Below are 16,072 nucleotides of genomic sequence, written 5' to 3'. Positions count from 1 at the left end.
GTGGGGAAAAGATATTTGTACTTTTTCTTCTGTTAACCGGTTTTCTCGCTAGGCTAATGCACATTTTGAGGCGCAAACTAATTCTGCCATAGCAAGGCACCCTATGACAAATTATACATCTGTACAGTGAATCCCTGCCCCAGAGAGCTGACACTCAGACAGGACACACGAGATACAGAGTTGTAAAGCAACTGTTTCCGTGACAGAGCCAGGAGGATCCCAAGCTTTCCAGCTCCCTCCCACCTTCATTAGTACCATGGGTTGCTACCTCTCTTTACTGTCCTGGTTTTGCATTTATGGACTTGTAGTTCTGATTTTCCCATTCAAAGCTCTTTTTTTTTGGGGGGGGGGGGGGGGGCATATTTCAACCCAGAACAAACAAACAAATCGGGGAGGAAGGCACATTGGCCGCCCCATTCAAAGCTCTTTAAAAAAAAAAAAAAAAAATCAGAACTATATTTCCATGCATGCAATGGGCGCAAAACCAGGACTGGATCAACCTCTTCCGTTGTACCCATGGGTTTTCTTCAAAAAGGTTTCTCCCCCACTCATTTTATTACCTTCTTTATTGAGTAAAGCCCTGGTTGTTTGTCATTCCAAGAAAAAGAGAGCAGCTATTATAGAAGGAAGAGCTGACGTAGGTTATCGAAAGAATGGAGACCTAGGAATAAGAGTGAAAGAGCCTGGTTTGATATTTGGAGGGCCCTAACCAGCGCGGTTGCTTTAAGGTTTAAAAAAAAAAAAAAAAGCATAAAAGAAAGCGAAAGGAGCCTCGCGATTGGAAACCCCCCATCACATGCTATAAATGGGGGGGGAGCACAGGACCTCTCTATACCCGACACCCCCTCTCAGGTTTGGGGGAGAGGGGTCGACGGGGGGGCCCCCCCCCCAATCAGCTAGGAAAGGCATCCATCAGAGATTCCCTACATCTCCCCGGGAGGTGTCTGTGCCCTCCCCCGCCCCAGGGGCAGGGATCGGAGAGCTGGAAGTGCCTACCCCCTCCCTTCCTTCCTCCCTCCCCGGGGCAGGGAGCGGAGCCTCGGACCTCCTCCCTCCCCCTCCCTCCAACCTGCTGCTTGCAGCCAGCCATGTCCGACTACCAGATCTCGGTGCAGGAGCTGAACGACGTGCTGGCCAACGACAGCGGCTTCTACACGCTGCCCTCGCAGCACTATAACGAGGTCTTCCCCCGCATCTACGTGGGCAATGCGTGAGTCCCCCTCCCCTTACTGCCTGCCATGTATTCCTTTTACAGAGGTTGTGGGGTGTGTGCACGATCGGGACCCTTCATTGCAAAACCCCACTGCCTGCTATGCCTTCATTTTACAGGGGAAGGGGGATCGAGGCCCCTCCGTGGAGCACCCCCCATTACCTGCCATGCATTGATGTTAGGGGAGGTGGGGCCAGAGCCGATAATAATCTCATGCTTAAAGGTTGTATCCTAATGTATTTCTGTGGACTGCTTCCTGGTGTGGGGCCTGTGTAATCGTGTGTGTGTCTGTGCATGGGCTGTGAATCATGCATGCACCCAGGCAGCGCTGGCATTAACTCTTAGCAGTCTGTGAGGCAGAGGCCGCATGCCTTTACTGCCTGGCATTTAATATTCATGAGGTGCAAGAACTAGCATGGAGAGTTTCCATTTCTAGGCTCAGCAAGACCTGGAAGGCTAACTAAGGACCAGGTAGGATCAGTCAGTAGGCAGGTAGGATATATATATATATATATACTTCAGCGCCCACCATTCCAGATCCTTTAATCCTATGTCAACTGGGTAGGGTGACATTTGCAGGGAGATTAAACTGATCTGGTCCTGGATTTACCCCATTGTAGGGAGGGAGATGAAATTCCTGGTTTGGAAGAACAGCGGGACATCACCTTGCTGCATGCCAGAAGCCAAGTCTGCTCTCCCCACTTTGGGCATGGAGCTAGAATGGGCACAGTATGGGAGCAGTCCTTCGCTAGCAGGATATCTACGATGATATAAACCTGAGATACATTTGTATGTAAATCTGGCTCATGTATATACTTTTTTTTTTTTCTGGATATCCTGAAAACCTGACTGACAGGTCAGATTGAAACAATTAAAATAAAATCCTAACCAGGTACTCTATATCAATTGAAAATGGAGTGCTTTTAATGGCGAGATCCCAATAGGGGGGGTCATATTCACAAATTGCATCACAGAGGCAGAGTTGTGTGATGTCATGCGCAATGTATGACATCATAGCTGATAGGAACAAATGGCAGGGAGTGCACATGGTACATTTAGATAATAATAAAGCACTTCCCCATTCTGTCTGTAGGTAAAAAGATTTTTGTTTCCTACACTTTTTTTTTTTTTTTTTTAAAGTGGACCCTGGAGAAAGATTTCTTGATTTAAAACTATTTCTAGTCGTCCATGATCTGCATTCGTAATGACAAAATGGCTGAAATTCTGGAGATAATTGACCTTGTCCTTTTTAAAATAATGTTACATTTCCCTCGAGCTACAGGAAGAATACTCTGGCAGACTGGCACAGAATATTCGGCTCCGTCCCATAACGATTTATTCCTGGGTAGAACTGTTTCTGAATTTCACAGAATAAAGATTGGCTCCTGTAAATCATGTCTGGGAAGGCCTGATCACGCCTGGTCTTCTTCCTGATTACTGGGAGTGAGGTGATGTTTCTGTAGGAAACTGCCGGAGTTTGGCCTGTGTGTGCTGCTTAGCATCTGTCCGTCCCTTGCATGGAAATCCCATGCTAATGAAGGCATGAGCTATTACCCCCTCCATGCAGAGAGCTGTGCTGGCCTAACTTAGGTTTTTTTAGTGCTGGAAATTTATGTCCAAGAGACTCCTCCACTTAAAATGTGGCATCTGCCTGTGCTAATTGCACATTTTAACTCTGGGTTTGGGTGCACGTTTTTAACGCCCAATGCTTACTTAATGCATTGAGAGTTCTTTTTTTTTTTTTTTAGTGCCTGCATTAAGAAACTGCACTAAATTTCAGTGCAGTTTTAGCTTATTACATCGGCCCCTTGTATTTTTTCTTTTTCTGTATGGCAGAAGAAAGCAGAGTTGCTTACCTGTAACAGGTGTTCTCCTAGGACAGCAGGATGTTAGTCCTCACAGATGGGTGACATCATTAGATGGAGCCTGGCATGGAATACTTTTGTCAAAGTTTCTAGAAACTTTGATTGGCACACTGAGCATGCCCAGCATGCCACGAACCCTGCAGCGAAGCAGAAAAAGATGAGCAAAATAATAAAATGCAAATGAACCCAACTGCGCAGGGTGGTGGGTGGGTCTTGTTGAGGACTAACATCCTGCTGTCCTGGGAGAACACCTGTTACAGGTAAGCAACTCTGCTTTCTCCCTGGACAAGCAGGATGGCAGTCCTCACAGTTGGGTGAATACCAAGCTGCAGGCTGCCCCCGGAATATACAGGGCCAACAGACACCCAATAACATACAACAGGCACAGCAATAAGGGTGCTGATGGCAACAACGGGGCAGACTGAACCTCATACTGGGCCCTAGGTAGGGAGAGTTGAGTTATCACGCTGGGAATAGGTTACGGAGGACAGACTGGCCAAAGACGCTATCCTATCAACCAGACAGTAATGGGCTGCGAAGTTGTGGAGGGAACTCTACGTTGCAGCTTTGCAGATTTTGGCAATAGGGACTGCCCGGAAGCGGGCTACTGACTGTGCCATGGACCTTGCTTTCACTCTGCCTCAGAGCCTGCTTGCTCATAACAGAAAGCGATTCAGTCCGCCAACCTACTGGACAGGATCTGCTTACCCACCACAACCTTTTTCTAGTCTATTCTTGTCAAAGGAGACAAAGAGTTGGGTGGACTGCCTGCGGGCTGCGGTGCGCTCTAAATGAAAGGCGAGAGCACACTTGCAGTCCAAGGTGTGCAGGACCCGCGCACCTGGGTGAGAGTGCGGCCTTGGGAGAAAGGTGGCCAACACGATGGACTGATTCAAGTGGAAGTCAGTCACCGCCTTAGGCAGGAACTTAGGGTGAGTGCGCAGCACCATCTGTCATGGAAGAACCTTGTGTAAGGCGGATAGGTCACTAGGGCCTGCAGCTCACTGACTCTGTGAGCAGAGGTATCTGCTGCCAGGAAGATTACCTTCTAGGTAAGGTGTTTCAACTTGCAGGAGCGCAGGGGATCAAATGGAGGCCACATGAGCCTCGCCAGCACTATGTTAAGATCCCAGGCTACAACATGAGGACTTAGTGGAGGCTTCAGTTGAAGTAAGCCTCTCATGAAGTGCCCCACTAAAGGCTGCACCGAGATTGGAGCATTGCCCACTCTGCTGCGGTAGGTGCTGATGGCACTCAGATGTACCCGGATTAAGGTAGTCTGTAACCCAGACTCCAAGAGACACCAGAGGTAGTCTAAAAGTCTAGGTGTGGGACAAGTGAAAGGGTCAAGACCCTGTTCCTCACACCAGGACGAGAACCTCCTCCACTTCGCTTGGTAGGACTTCCACGAGGAAGGCTTACGAGAAGCTACCAGGACTTGTGAGACATTGTCTGAAAGGTTGAGGGACTGCAGCACTAGCCTTTCAACATCCAGGCCATGAGGACCAATGACCGGTGATTCAGGTGACATAGCCTGCCCTGATCCTGTGTGATGAGGTTGGGCGAAACTTTGGAGAGACTTAATACAGCATTTTATGGATCTGGCACAACTCTCTGCCTTGCAGGCTATACCGGACCTGGCTCAACGCGTCTCAGAACAGCTAGAAACCTTGGAGAAACTTACTGCAGCATTTCATCAGCTTCATACACAAAAGATACAAGGCACAGCTTCTACACAAGAAGGTCAGTTACAGGAAGTAACTTTAAAGACTTCTGTTCCACTGGCGGCGCCTATTCGATTCTCCGGAGAACTCCAGAAGACTCGAGGCTTTTTGAACCAGTGCAGCTTACATTTTACTTTACAACCTTTTTTGTTTCCCACGGGCCTTTCTAAGACCAGCTATATCCTGTCATACTTAGATGGGAAAGCCTTATCATGGACATCTACCTTGTGGGAACGAAAATACCCTATCTTGCAGGACATAGAAGGATTTACGGACTTATTTTGATGACCCTGCTCAAACGTCTGTTGCCAGATTTGCTTTGGTGGACTTGAAGCAAGGCAACAGATCTTTGGCTGAATTCGCCATAGAATTTAAGACTCTTGCAGCAGAACTTCGCTGGGACCCCAGATGTCTCAAGACTCTCTCTTCTGCAGAGGCCTGGATACCCGCATGAAAGACGAGCTGGCCGCTCGTCAGACACCTGACTTGTTGGAAGAATTGATAGCCTTAGCTACTCGGATTGATTGTCGGCTCCGAGACAAGGTGAAGGAATTCCCTCCTAGGGTGTTAACTGGGTTGAAACAGGCCAGTACACCTGCACCTCGGATGAGTCCAGCAATTCCTGCTGTCGATAAAGAGGAACCGATGCAACTTGGTCATGGTCACTTGACCTCAAAGGAGAAAAGATTTCGGAAGAAACGCAGCTTGTGCATGTACTGTGGGCAGCCCGGCCATGATGTCTCTACCTGCCTCATTCGTCCGGGTAACGGACGGGACTCAAGCTTGGCGGGAAAACTGTTCTTGGGCCTTACCGCATCCTCTCCTCTGCTCTCTCTCCCAGTCTCCCTGACCTATGGACCAGTCACGGTTCAAACTCCTGCCCTGGTGGACTCAGGGGCAGGAGGTAACTTCATTACTAGACGTTTAGTGGAATACTTGAGGATCCCTCTCATCAAATTAAAAGATCCACTACTGCTGTCTTCCATTCATGGGGAGCCCTTGCCAGGCGACGTGACTTGCGAGACCGTATCAGTTACGCTTCGCACCGGATCACTCCATACAGAAATAATCTCCTTCTTTGTACTAGAAAAGGCCATGCACTCTATCGTTCTGGGGTTACCTTAGTTGCAAGTACACCAACCCTAATTTGACTGGGCATCTCTGGATCTCTCCCACTGGGGACCAGAATGTATTGGGAGATGCCTTAAGGAGATATCACCTGTTATAGGCACGCCTGCAACTCCAGCAGTACCGGGGTTGCCGCTTCAGTACACACCCTTCGGGGATATATTTTCCAAAGAAGTAGTTGATGTTCTTCCTCCACTGGGGCCTTATGACTGTGCCATAAGACTGAAGCCCAACACTGATCCACCGAAGGGTAGGATGCACCCTGTCTCAGCTTTTGAGAATACAGCAATGTCGGAAGTCATGGAAGAAAGTCTGCAGAAGAGCTTTTCCCTACCATCGGGGTTGTCAGCTGGTGCAGACTTTTGCCTTGAAGGAAGAGAAGACGATACTATATTTAGTGAAGGTTCTTCAGTATCTCTAGATGAAGATATTATACCCAGTGACTGTTCTTCAATATCCCAAGAACAGTATTCATGGATCATCAACTCTAGAGTATCTCTGATTTGCTCATACTCAGAAGATATGTATGATGAACCACAGTATATAATAGATCCAAAGAAGATATCCTTAGTAACCAGCCAGATTGTTTCCGCTGGGGACGCTATCAACTCTCATCCAATTACATCTACTGGAGAGTTATCTTTAGAAGTGGATTTTGGACCTTCTTCTACACCACCACTTCCACTGAATCCCTCAGTGATGTCCACAGCAGCTCCACCCATTGCTGCTGATATCATCAATAACACTCTACAAGATTCTTCCAAATCTCAAGATCCATCTGTCATCTTTGCAGAAGACAAAATCGAAATCAAGATCAAAGAGATACTGGATGTTCATACAGAGGCAAGAATTTTGAATACCATCTGGTTTAGGAGGACTTCGGCCCCGATTTGATCACTTGGGAGCCTCAGACCAATATCTTGGATAAAGAGATGCTTCATCAGTTTCACCTCGCGCATCCTTTGAAACCTAAGCCTGATACCCGAAGAGGAGATCGCCCTTTGAAGGGGAGTACTGTTGCATTCGTGCCTGCTTCTCGCCCTCGCTCCATTCTCTCTACCTATGTGGTGATTCCCTCCGTGCCTGACGGATGGCTTGATGCCGCAGCGTCTCCATGCCGCTCCTCCCCGGCATCCCCGGGCCGGCTTGATGCTGCAGATCCGCCATGTTTCTGATGACATAGGGCGCGCATGCTCCAAAGTAAGTACCAGCAAGGGCACGAACCTCAGGGGTGTCCCCCTGTATTGACGTCATCCGCTTCCAACATAAAGGTCTTCTCTTTTGCTAATAACTCGAGTTAGCAAGGACTTCGATTCGGACTCAGACGAGGAGACAAATTCGTCCAAGCTACTCTGCCTCCCTGGACTTACCAGAGGTACCCGCTCCTCGGGGGCCTCATTCTTTTTCTCTATTTCAGATTGCAGCTGGGAACCGGCACTCACTTCTCGAGGGCCAATGTTCCTGAACACTCTGAAGATTCTCTATTGACTAAAAGCTATTCCAGATACAGATTAGTGTGAGTGACCACCGCTCTCTCAGAGCTTCCCTGGAACCAGGTACTTGCTCCTCGAGGTTCTTACCCTTTCCAACTACTGAGCCATATCAAGACCTTGTGTGAGATATCATCTAGTACCGGCCATGTATATCTGCATATCCTGTCTATTCATTATCTACAGTCTCTTTGCAGTTCAGCAGCCTGGGAATCGCAGTTCCAGTATCTGAGGGACTTCAGCCCTGCCGGGCATATCAGTTCACTACTGCTACTTCTGGTGGTTATACTGCTTATCTAATAAAGAACTATCTGTGTCTGTCTCCATACTCCAGCCTAGCCGGTGGTCCGTCTTGGGACTCCCTCCTGACAGCGCTATCATCTGCCATCGGCCCAAGGATTCATCTATTTACTTTCTGTCCAGCTGAGCACTGTCTCCATTACTCCGCTGGTACAAATTGCCAACTCTGCAGTCTACATTAACATTACCATTCCTTAGCAGACCTATTAGAGGCAGTTCACTACAGATTGCTATTCCTCTCTTAGGGGAGGGATTTCCATCAGACTGCTAATCTCTCTGCTAGCTCCTCCCATCCGCTAGCAGAAGTAGAACATCCTTCTATTATTCGAAAGTGTAAATAACCGATTCACATCTACTCATTCAAGACCTCTCATGAACTTAAAGACCTCTATCATACCCCACCTCAGCTGTCTCTTCTCCAAGCTGAACAGCCCTAACCTCTTCAGCCTTTCCTCATAGGGGAGCTGTTCCATCCCCTTTATCATTTTGGTTGCCCTTCTCTGTACCTTCTCCATCGCAACTATATTTTTTTTTTGAGATGCGGCGACCAGAATTGTACACAGTATTCAAGGTGCGGTCTCACCATGGAGCGATATAGAGGCATTATGACATTTTCCGTTTTATTAACCATTCCCTTCCTAATAATTCCTAACATTCTGTTTGCTTTTTTGACTGCTGCAGCACACTGAGCCGACGATTTTAAAGTATTATCTACTATGATGCCTAGATCTTTTTCCTGGGTGGTAGCTCCTAATATGGAATCTAACATCGTGTAACTACAGCAAGGGTTATTTTTCCCTATATGCAACACCTTGCACTTGTCCACATTAAATTTCATCTGCCATTTGGATGCCCAATCTTCCAGTCTTGCAAGGTCCTCCTGTAATGTATCACAGTCTGCTTGTGATTTAACTACTCTGAATAATTTTGTATCATCCGCAACCACAGAGCCTGGGTTCTCCCATAACCTGTAGAGGAGCTCTAGGAGGACCTCATGTGCTGGAACGCCACCACCTCCTTAGGGACGTCCACGAATTGGAGGACCCCCAACATCTTATGGCGGGCATTCTCTTCCGTTAAGTTGGAAGGGAATGTTTTCCACCATCGCCTGCACAAAGCTCGCGAAAGATAAAGTGCCTTTCATCGGAGGTGAAGGCTCAGACGGAAGATCATCGGAGACCTCCAAGGAATGTTCGGAGGAGGCATTCCCTCACGGGTCGTAGGGGGCTTCTTCCTCATCAGAAAATTGCCTGGGTTGAGGAGGGAGGCCAAACCCCGGGTCACGGGACGCGGGCATTGATGGTCAGTGAGGGGGCACCAACAACGGCTTCCTTTAATGGAAGTCGGGGCTCTGGAGGCCAGAGGGCCCGGGAACAGGATCAGGCATCGACGGCACTGCCCATGGCGGTGGGCTCTGAGCCGCATCTTCCTCCTCCAAAGAACCCGGGATCGTATCGGAGGGAGTGAGTGGTGGCGAACAGGGCACAGGAGGGCCTCCGGGCACCGGCTGCATTAGTAAGGCACCGAGCAGCATGTCCAGCCTTTCCTGCAAAGGCATTAACATGGAGGGCGCTGGATCCGGTGCTGGTATGGGAGCCAGCATGGGTGGTTGCTGGAGCCCCTGGAGGGCATTTAGCACTGCCTGTTGAACCACACGGTAAGCACCAACCCGGGAGGAGGAGGCAGGCTGGGCATCACTGGAGCCTCCATGGAAGTCTGCGGGGGCTCAGTGCCCAACACCGAAACCGGTGGGGAATACCCCGGGCTCCTGATTTTGGCTCTGAAGGAGAAGATCCTGAGTCAGATCGATCCCCACGACTCGAAGTACCCGGTACGGGGGTCAATGAAGCCGATTGTCTGGAACCAAACCAGTGCTCCATTTTGCCCAGGCGGGTACACCAGCCTTTGGGGGGTCAACTGATTACAACTGGGGCACCGACAGACATCGTGGGAAGGCCCCAGGCAGAGGTCGCAAACGTTGTGCGGGTCCGTGATGGACATAGTCGGCGGACACAGGGGGCACTTCCGAAAACCGGTCGCCATTGAAAAAAGATGGTGCGCGGTTGGTGGCCTGCGGCCACCGGGAGGTAGACACTCAGGAACCAACTGCAACAACGCGAAAAATGTTACCTACCGAACGCCGGAGGAACCGATTTCGCGACGGGGGACCCCAAAGCGGGGAAAACAGGTGAAAAACGGTAAATTTGTTCCGTGAAGGGAAAAATGATGAAGAGCTCCACAAACTGCGAGGCAACAGCACCGCGGAAAAAGAGACTGAAGGGGGACCCCGAGTGGCTGCGGGGTTAGTGGTAGGCTGGGCATGCTCAGTGTGCCAGTCAATGTTTCTAGAAACTCTGACAAAAGTGTTCTGTGCCGGGCTCCATCTGATGATGTCACCCATCTGTGAGGACTAACATCCTGCTGTCCTGGGAGAAGCAGACACATCCCTGCCCTTTTGTTTTTGGAACAATAGAGTCTGCTGAATGATAACAACCCCCAAGGTCCACCTCCTCGGATACAAGTATGACTTTCTTTGAGATTGTTTACACAATCATAACACAGGAGATGAGGCCAGAAGGAGCCTTTCTGGTACTTCCCTAAGAGCTGGCAGAAAGAAACATGATTCCAGGCAATGAAATATGATGCCCTTAATGATGCTAAGGCATCACTTACAGTGTAACAGAATGACCTCTGTCCCTTCCAGGACACATGCACACACATACACACACATATATATACACACATACACATATATATATACACACACATACACATATATACACACATATATATACACACATATACACACACACACACATATACACACATACATGGTGTTTGTACTCAGGTCTTGTCTCTGCAGCCTAGCCGTAAACATGGATTACAGAATGCACAGTCTCTGCTCACCCAGCACACCCTTCAGTCTCCCCTGCCCAGCCTCCTGAAAGGTTTGCCGCAGCAAATTCACACGCATTAGATGGAGTTTTATGGGTTCTGGCCGCTTGAGCATTCTGGGTTGTTTTTTTTCTTTTTCAAACTGGCTTCCCAGATTTGCAGTAAACATCAGCAGTTCCTAACAGGAAAATGTCACCTCCCCAAAGGGCTGGAAATCTGCACAAGGAGGTGAAGGGACTGACTGAGCTCGTGGCCAGTGGCAGGACTTGAACTTGGGTCTCCTGCCACTCAGTAGGCCAGACTCTTGAAATATCATCAGCTGGACAGCTGTGAAATAAAAGACGTTAATAATCGAAGAAAAAAGATTTCTGTGGGGAGCCTTAGGTGGGCCTGGCCTATGTCTCGGCTCCTTCCGAGATGGAGCCGCGCTGCAGCGTGTGAGGGAAGGAGATCCAGAGGCCTGCTGCGTGGGCGAGGCAGGGAGAGGCCTCTCTTGTATAGGGACACCGGTATTGGTTAATTAGCCACTCGGCAAGGCACCCTCCACTTTCCTAAATAATTTTATCAAAGGGTGCTCTGGGGTGCCCCCCTCCCCAGCACAGGCCTGAAGATGCTTTTGCCATTTAAAATCTTTTCTTGCCCAGGTTCCCTCTGGCTCTGGCGCCTTCATATCCGGCCCCTCTTCAACGAGCAGTCATGCATCCTCGCACGTGTCAACCTCTCATGTGTCTTCCTGGTAGAGGTCACTGGGTGAACTCCCCTCTCGCTTGCCATCTCCCCTTTTTTTTTTTTTTTTTCGCTCCATGGCAGGTTCATCGCCAAGAACGCGATGAGGCTGCAGCGCCTGGGCGTCACCCACATCCTGAATGCTGCCGAGGGGAAGTCCTTCATGCACGTAAACACCAACGCCGACTTCTACGAGGGCACGGGCATTACCTACCACGGCATCAGAGCCAACGATACCCAGCAGTTCAACCTCGCCCACTACTTTGAGCAAGCGGCGGACTTCATTGAGAAGGCGCTGGCACAGAAGGATGGTAAGAAAGTTCCCGCGCCCCCTCCCCATAGAATCTGTATGGGGGCGACCAGGAAGTATCATGTCAAGAAAGACAGTGGGAGCCAGTCCTGATTATGCAGTGTTGACAGAGTGTGAGAGCCTTGGTTCGCTTCTTATAATCCCGAGGTACTGGCCTGCCTGCCTGGGTGTAATGCACTGTGTGTGTGGCAAAAGCCAGGTGTGGCTAGCAGCTGGCACCATGGGTAGTGCCTTTTTAAGTGTTGCACAAGCTTCTTGCCAATTGGCTGCTGCATGAATTGCTGGTGAACTCTGGACTCCGTACCCTGGACTGCCCGTTGTCATAGCTGTGTGATTGCTCTCCTTAGCTTTCACACCTCTTGAGTAATTCCCTGTGGGCAAACTGTAATGAACTTTTAATAATGTTCATGACTTTTTTCTGTCTTTGATAGCAGGCTAGGAGTAAGGCTTCTCTGCTTGGTAGTTGCAATTTGGGTTTATTGGGTGAGAGAAACACGGAGGGTCAGTGTCAGGGATTTTCCCTCAGCTGGAGCACATGGAAGGGGAAATATTGACTCTATTGGGGGGGGGGGACGACGACCAGTAGCTGTAGATTGCCTTTTTCTTGGCCAAATTCTAGAGCTTGATCTTTTGGTCTCATTTATTTTTTTGTTCTAGTACATTAAAAAAAAAAACCTCTCTGAGCTTTCAGCTATTCCTGCTGCAGTCATACTTTATGTACCCTGACTTGAGCTTTTGTAGGAAAGGTAGATAATTAAATAAAAGTGAACAACTGATATTCTAGAGTGGGAGGAAGGAGATTCTGATGATGATCAGCACAGCAGCATCCCTCTTAATGTACTTACATTCGTAATGATGGCGGAAACCTTGCATGCTGTTTTCTCTCGCTCTCTAAAGCTGTGCAGGTCTGTAGATGATATGCAGGTGTCAGCCCAGAGCTAGCTAGGTTGGGGAAGGGAGATATTTGGTGGATTGTGAAGCCCATGGGATGAAGACTGGATCGACAGGAGCAGGCATTTGATAGCAGGAAAGAAGGGGCACAGGGTCTGGCCGACCTGCAAACCTTCTGTCACCTGCTCCCTGCAGATAGAACAGGGTCTGGGTGCAGGGGAGGGGCACACTTTTGAGGGGGGCTCCTTGAGGACTGTTGTCAGTAATTAAATGCAGTGGTGGATACCAGGGTCATGGAAAGTCTTTCTGCAGAGGTGCTCTCGGTATCTCATTAGGCATGGGGACATTTATTTAATTTATTTATTTAAGGTTTCTTATATACCGAGGCACGTTTGCAAAACATCACCTCGGTTCACAATGTAACATAACTTAGCAACAGGCTTTACAATGATAACATTAACAGGGGGAGTGTTAACAGGGGTAGGAGATAATACAGGACTTATATACAGGAATTATATACATATGTACATGTTAGTTTTAACAAGGGAGTTAAAACAAGGCAGTGAAGAAAATTAGCAGAGGGAAGTAAAAGATGGATGGGAGGAAGAGGAGAATACCTACAGGGGTGGGGGGGAAGGGAGGGCAAAAGGAGAGGTCGCGGATCAGTCAGGCGGTCAAGGCGTATCTTTGGGGAGACATTTCCTGGTTTGCATCTCCTTGAAGGATTAGCATCGTGCACCTGCATGTTACACACCCAGTTTTAAGGAGCATCAGGGGGAGAAGCAGAATCTGAATCCTGGCTTTCCTGGTTCTCAGCCCGCTGCTCTAACCAACAGCTTATGCCACCACTCCTTATGTTCTTTATCTGCCCTCATATTGTATGTTTCTTGTCTTTCATTTGTGTTTCGGATGAGTTACGGTATCGGTGGACACTTTTGTTTTTTCTCTCTCCATCTCCTTTCCAGGCCGTGTGTTCGTGCACTGCCGTGAAGGCTACAGCCGCTCACCAACTCTGGTAATTGCGTACCTCATGCTGCGCCACAGGATGGACGTTAAGACGGCCGTGTCGATGGTGCGCCAGAAGCGAGAGATTGGACCCAATGATGGCTTCCTGAAGCAGCTTTGCCAGCTCAACGAAAGGCTAGCCGTGGAGGGCAAACTGAAATCCTAGGGCACCTGGGGAGAGCAGCATTGCCGCAGTCTGGACAGAGAGCTCTCTCCACCAAAAGAGCCCACCAGACAGACAACTGTGTCCAGTAGGTAGCTAGAAGGCCCAAGTACTTTGCTAACCACTGAGCCTCAACTGCTAGAGATTTACGTGAAGAAGGCAGCATCCCTTCCCCTCAGTGCTGCTCCAACAGTTGAATATTAAGGTACAAACTTAACTTGGCTTTCAAGTCCACCTTTGAAGGAGCTGTTGCCATGTGAAATCCCCTTTGCCTGCTGTGGTTTCCTTTGTCTTTGGTTGTAGAGTCTCTCTTGACTTATCCCGAAGCTGTGGGACGTGCGCTCCCTGCTCCAGGTGAACTGTGCTGCCTGTCGCCGTTATGCTGTAGCGTGCACATCCATCTTTGGGTATGGACGCTGCGGCTGAAGTCGTCCGGGGTCTGCAGGCAGCGGTATGCATGCCGCCAAGGAACACGTTGATGGTAATGGATGGTTGCTGGACTCTCAGAAATGTCTTTTGCACACAGGAGACTAAATCAGGACTGAGCAAAAGTCTATACGCAAAGGCCACAAATCTGCCTTACTCAGCAAATCCCCAACAGAGGGACAATACTGTCCCTCCATGTGGGTAACGAGATGCTAATGCTTGTTAGCCATCCCCATCTGGATCCTCAGCAGTTCTTTTTCAGTCTTAAACTCTGCTTTTCTTCACCTCACCAAAAAGACTGATTGAGATTGGCGAGCCTCCTCCCAAGCTGAACCTTTTAGGGTCGCTCTCTGCCAGCAGGGGACGCTCTCACTCTGATCATGCCCCACCCTCTTATATTTCTCCCTTACGCCTCCACAAAAGATGAAGTCAGCAAGGCAACTTTACACGGTCTGTGTGCGGCCAGTGAATGCACAAGCTATGTGGGCAGGGTAACCCAGCTCCCTGGCTCTCCTGGATAGATGGCATTGTGGATATCCTGAAAATGAGACTGGCTGTGGGGTCACCATGCAGGGCCAGTGCTCATTTCATTGCTAACCTGTGCAAACGTTTTACTGCGCTTCCACCACCTCATTCTGGTTTTTTTTTTAAACACTTAATTTTTATTGTTTTTTTTCCAATTAGGGCCAGTGCCAGGCTTAGGAAAAACTTACAACCTTCTGCTGCTGCCCTCCCACCACGGCCCTCTCCATACACACTTAAAAATTATGCATTTATGGTAACAGATTTTACATGAAAAGAACAGTAAAAAAATAGTCAAAAAAATCAATTACAACATGAATCTGTAAACCCTGCAATGGTGCCAGTCAGAAAACCCTGCAAAAAAGATATTTGGAACCCAAATGGATTTAGGCCTACTGTAATGAGTCTTGGGTGTGGGCTTGGCCCTCAGAAAGCCATGAGTAAACCGAATTACAATTACAATATATTAAACCTCCCATAGCAAAGCAGCACTAAGCACCAGCACTCAAAAGGTAACAACCCTACTTATGAAAAGGCAACACCGAAAATATTACATCAGGCCCTAAAACCCCAATACACCTCTTATTTGGAAAACACAACAAGCCAGGCTGCTGTAGATCCCTCCACAGAATCTATAAGCTAGCAAAATACCTCATCTCTGTCAAACATGCAGAACACAAACTCTCACCAAGTACAGAATAAAGACACTCTAAAGTATAAATACAGATGTGAGAGAAACTGAACTGGAAAATGCAACAAGCCAGACTGTATGCAGTGCAACAATGGAAAAACAGAAACCACCACTCCTCATAAAACATCAAACAAAATCAAGAAATATAAAAGATTAATCATAGTTGGAAAACTATACTCATAAAAAGAATAAATATTTCAAAACAGTTGACAAACACAATATCCAATAATTAAAAACTCATATAAAAAATTGTAAAAGTTTCCCAAACACCAAACATCAAAAAACACCCAATAATTAAAACTAATAAGGACAAAAATATCCCCCACTCTCCATACTTGGAAACGTTTAGAGGTCGATATTCAAAAGCTAGTGAGATGGATAATTGAAAAATTATCCGTCTAAATGGCTAGCTAGCTATATTTAAAGCCGTATGCGGCTAAATTCTAGCCACATAAATTGGGGTCATTCCAAGGATGGGTGGGAGGTGTTTCTGGATGGGCCGAATATTCAGAGTTAGCCGCATAACTAATGTGGCTAACTCTGGTCACACTGTATAGCTGTCCTAAAGTTGGCCAGATATACATATCCAGCTAACGTTTAAAATAACTAGGGATATTCAGCGCCGTGGCTGTATTATATCTGGCTAACTTAATTAGCTGCTCCGCTGAATAGCAACCTCTCAATTTCCAATCACCCTAAGATTGTTGTGGATTAGTGGAGCTGAGG

The 16,072-nt window shown here is 48.2% G+C and overlaps 1 protein-coding gene across 1 annotated transcript; it reads left to right on the top strand.

The window, feature by feature from the left end:
- The first annotated feature begins 828 nt into the window (after nucleotides 1-828).
- DUSP3 (dual specificity phosphatase 3) lies at nucleotides 829-15,017 on the top strand. Its single transcript, XM_029573111.1, has 3 exons — nucleotides 829-1,210; nucleotides 11,423-11,649; nucleotides 13,505-15,017. Exons 1-3 carry the CDS (start codon nucleotides 1,089-1,091, stop codon nucleotides 13,708-13,710), a joined length of 555 nt encoding a protein of 184 aa, XP_029428971.1. The 5' UTR covers nucleotides 829-1,088; the 3' UTR covers nucleotides 13,711-15,017.
- The last annotated feature ends 1,055 nt before the right edge of the window (nucleotides 15,018-16,072 follow it).

This window comes from Rhinatrema bivittatum, chromosome 12, assembly GCF_901001135.1.
Source record: "Rhinatrema bivittatum chromosome 12, aRhiBiv1.1, whole genome shotgun sequence".
In the NCBI taxonomy this organism is placed as follows: domain Eukaryota; kingdom Metazoa; phylum Chordata; class Amphibia; order Gymnophiona; family Rhinatrematidae; genus Rhinatrema; species Rhinatrema bivittatum.
This window is presented reverse-complemented; position numbering and strand designations above follow the sequence as displayed.

What these genes read in the sequence shown, in the direction of transcription:
- DUSP3 (XM_029573111.1), top strand. Translation starts at nt 1,089, where the DNA reads ATGTCCGACTACCAGATCTCGGTGCAGGAGCTGAACGACGTGCTGGCC. An exon ending in CGCATCTACGTGGGCAATGC is followed by an intron (nt 1,211 to 11,422) that starts GTGAGTCCCCCT and finishes GCTCCATGGCAG; the next exon opens with GTTCATCGCCAAGAACGCGA. An exon ending in GGCGCTGGCACAGAAGGATG is followed by an intron (nt 11,650 to 13,504) that starts GTAAGAAAGTTC and finishes TCTCCTTTCCAG; the next exon opens with GCCGTGTGTTCGTGCACTGC.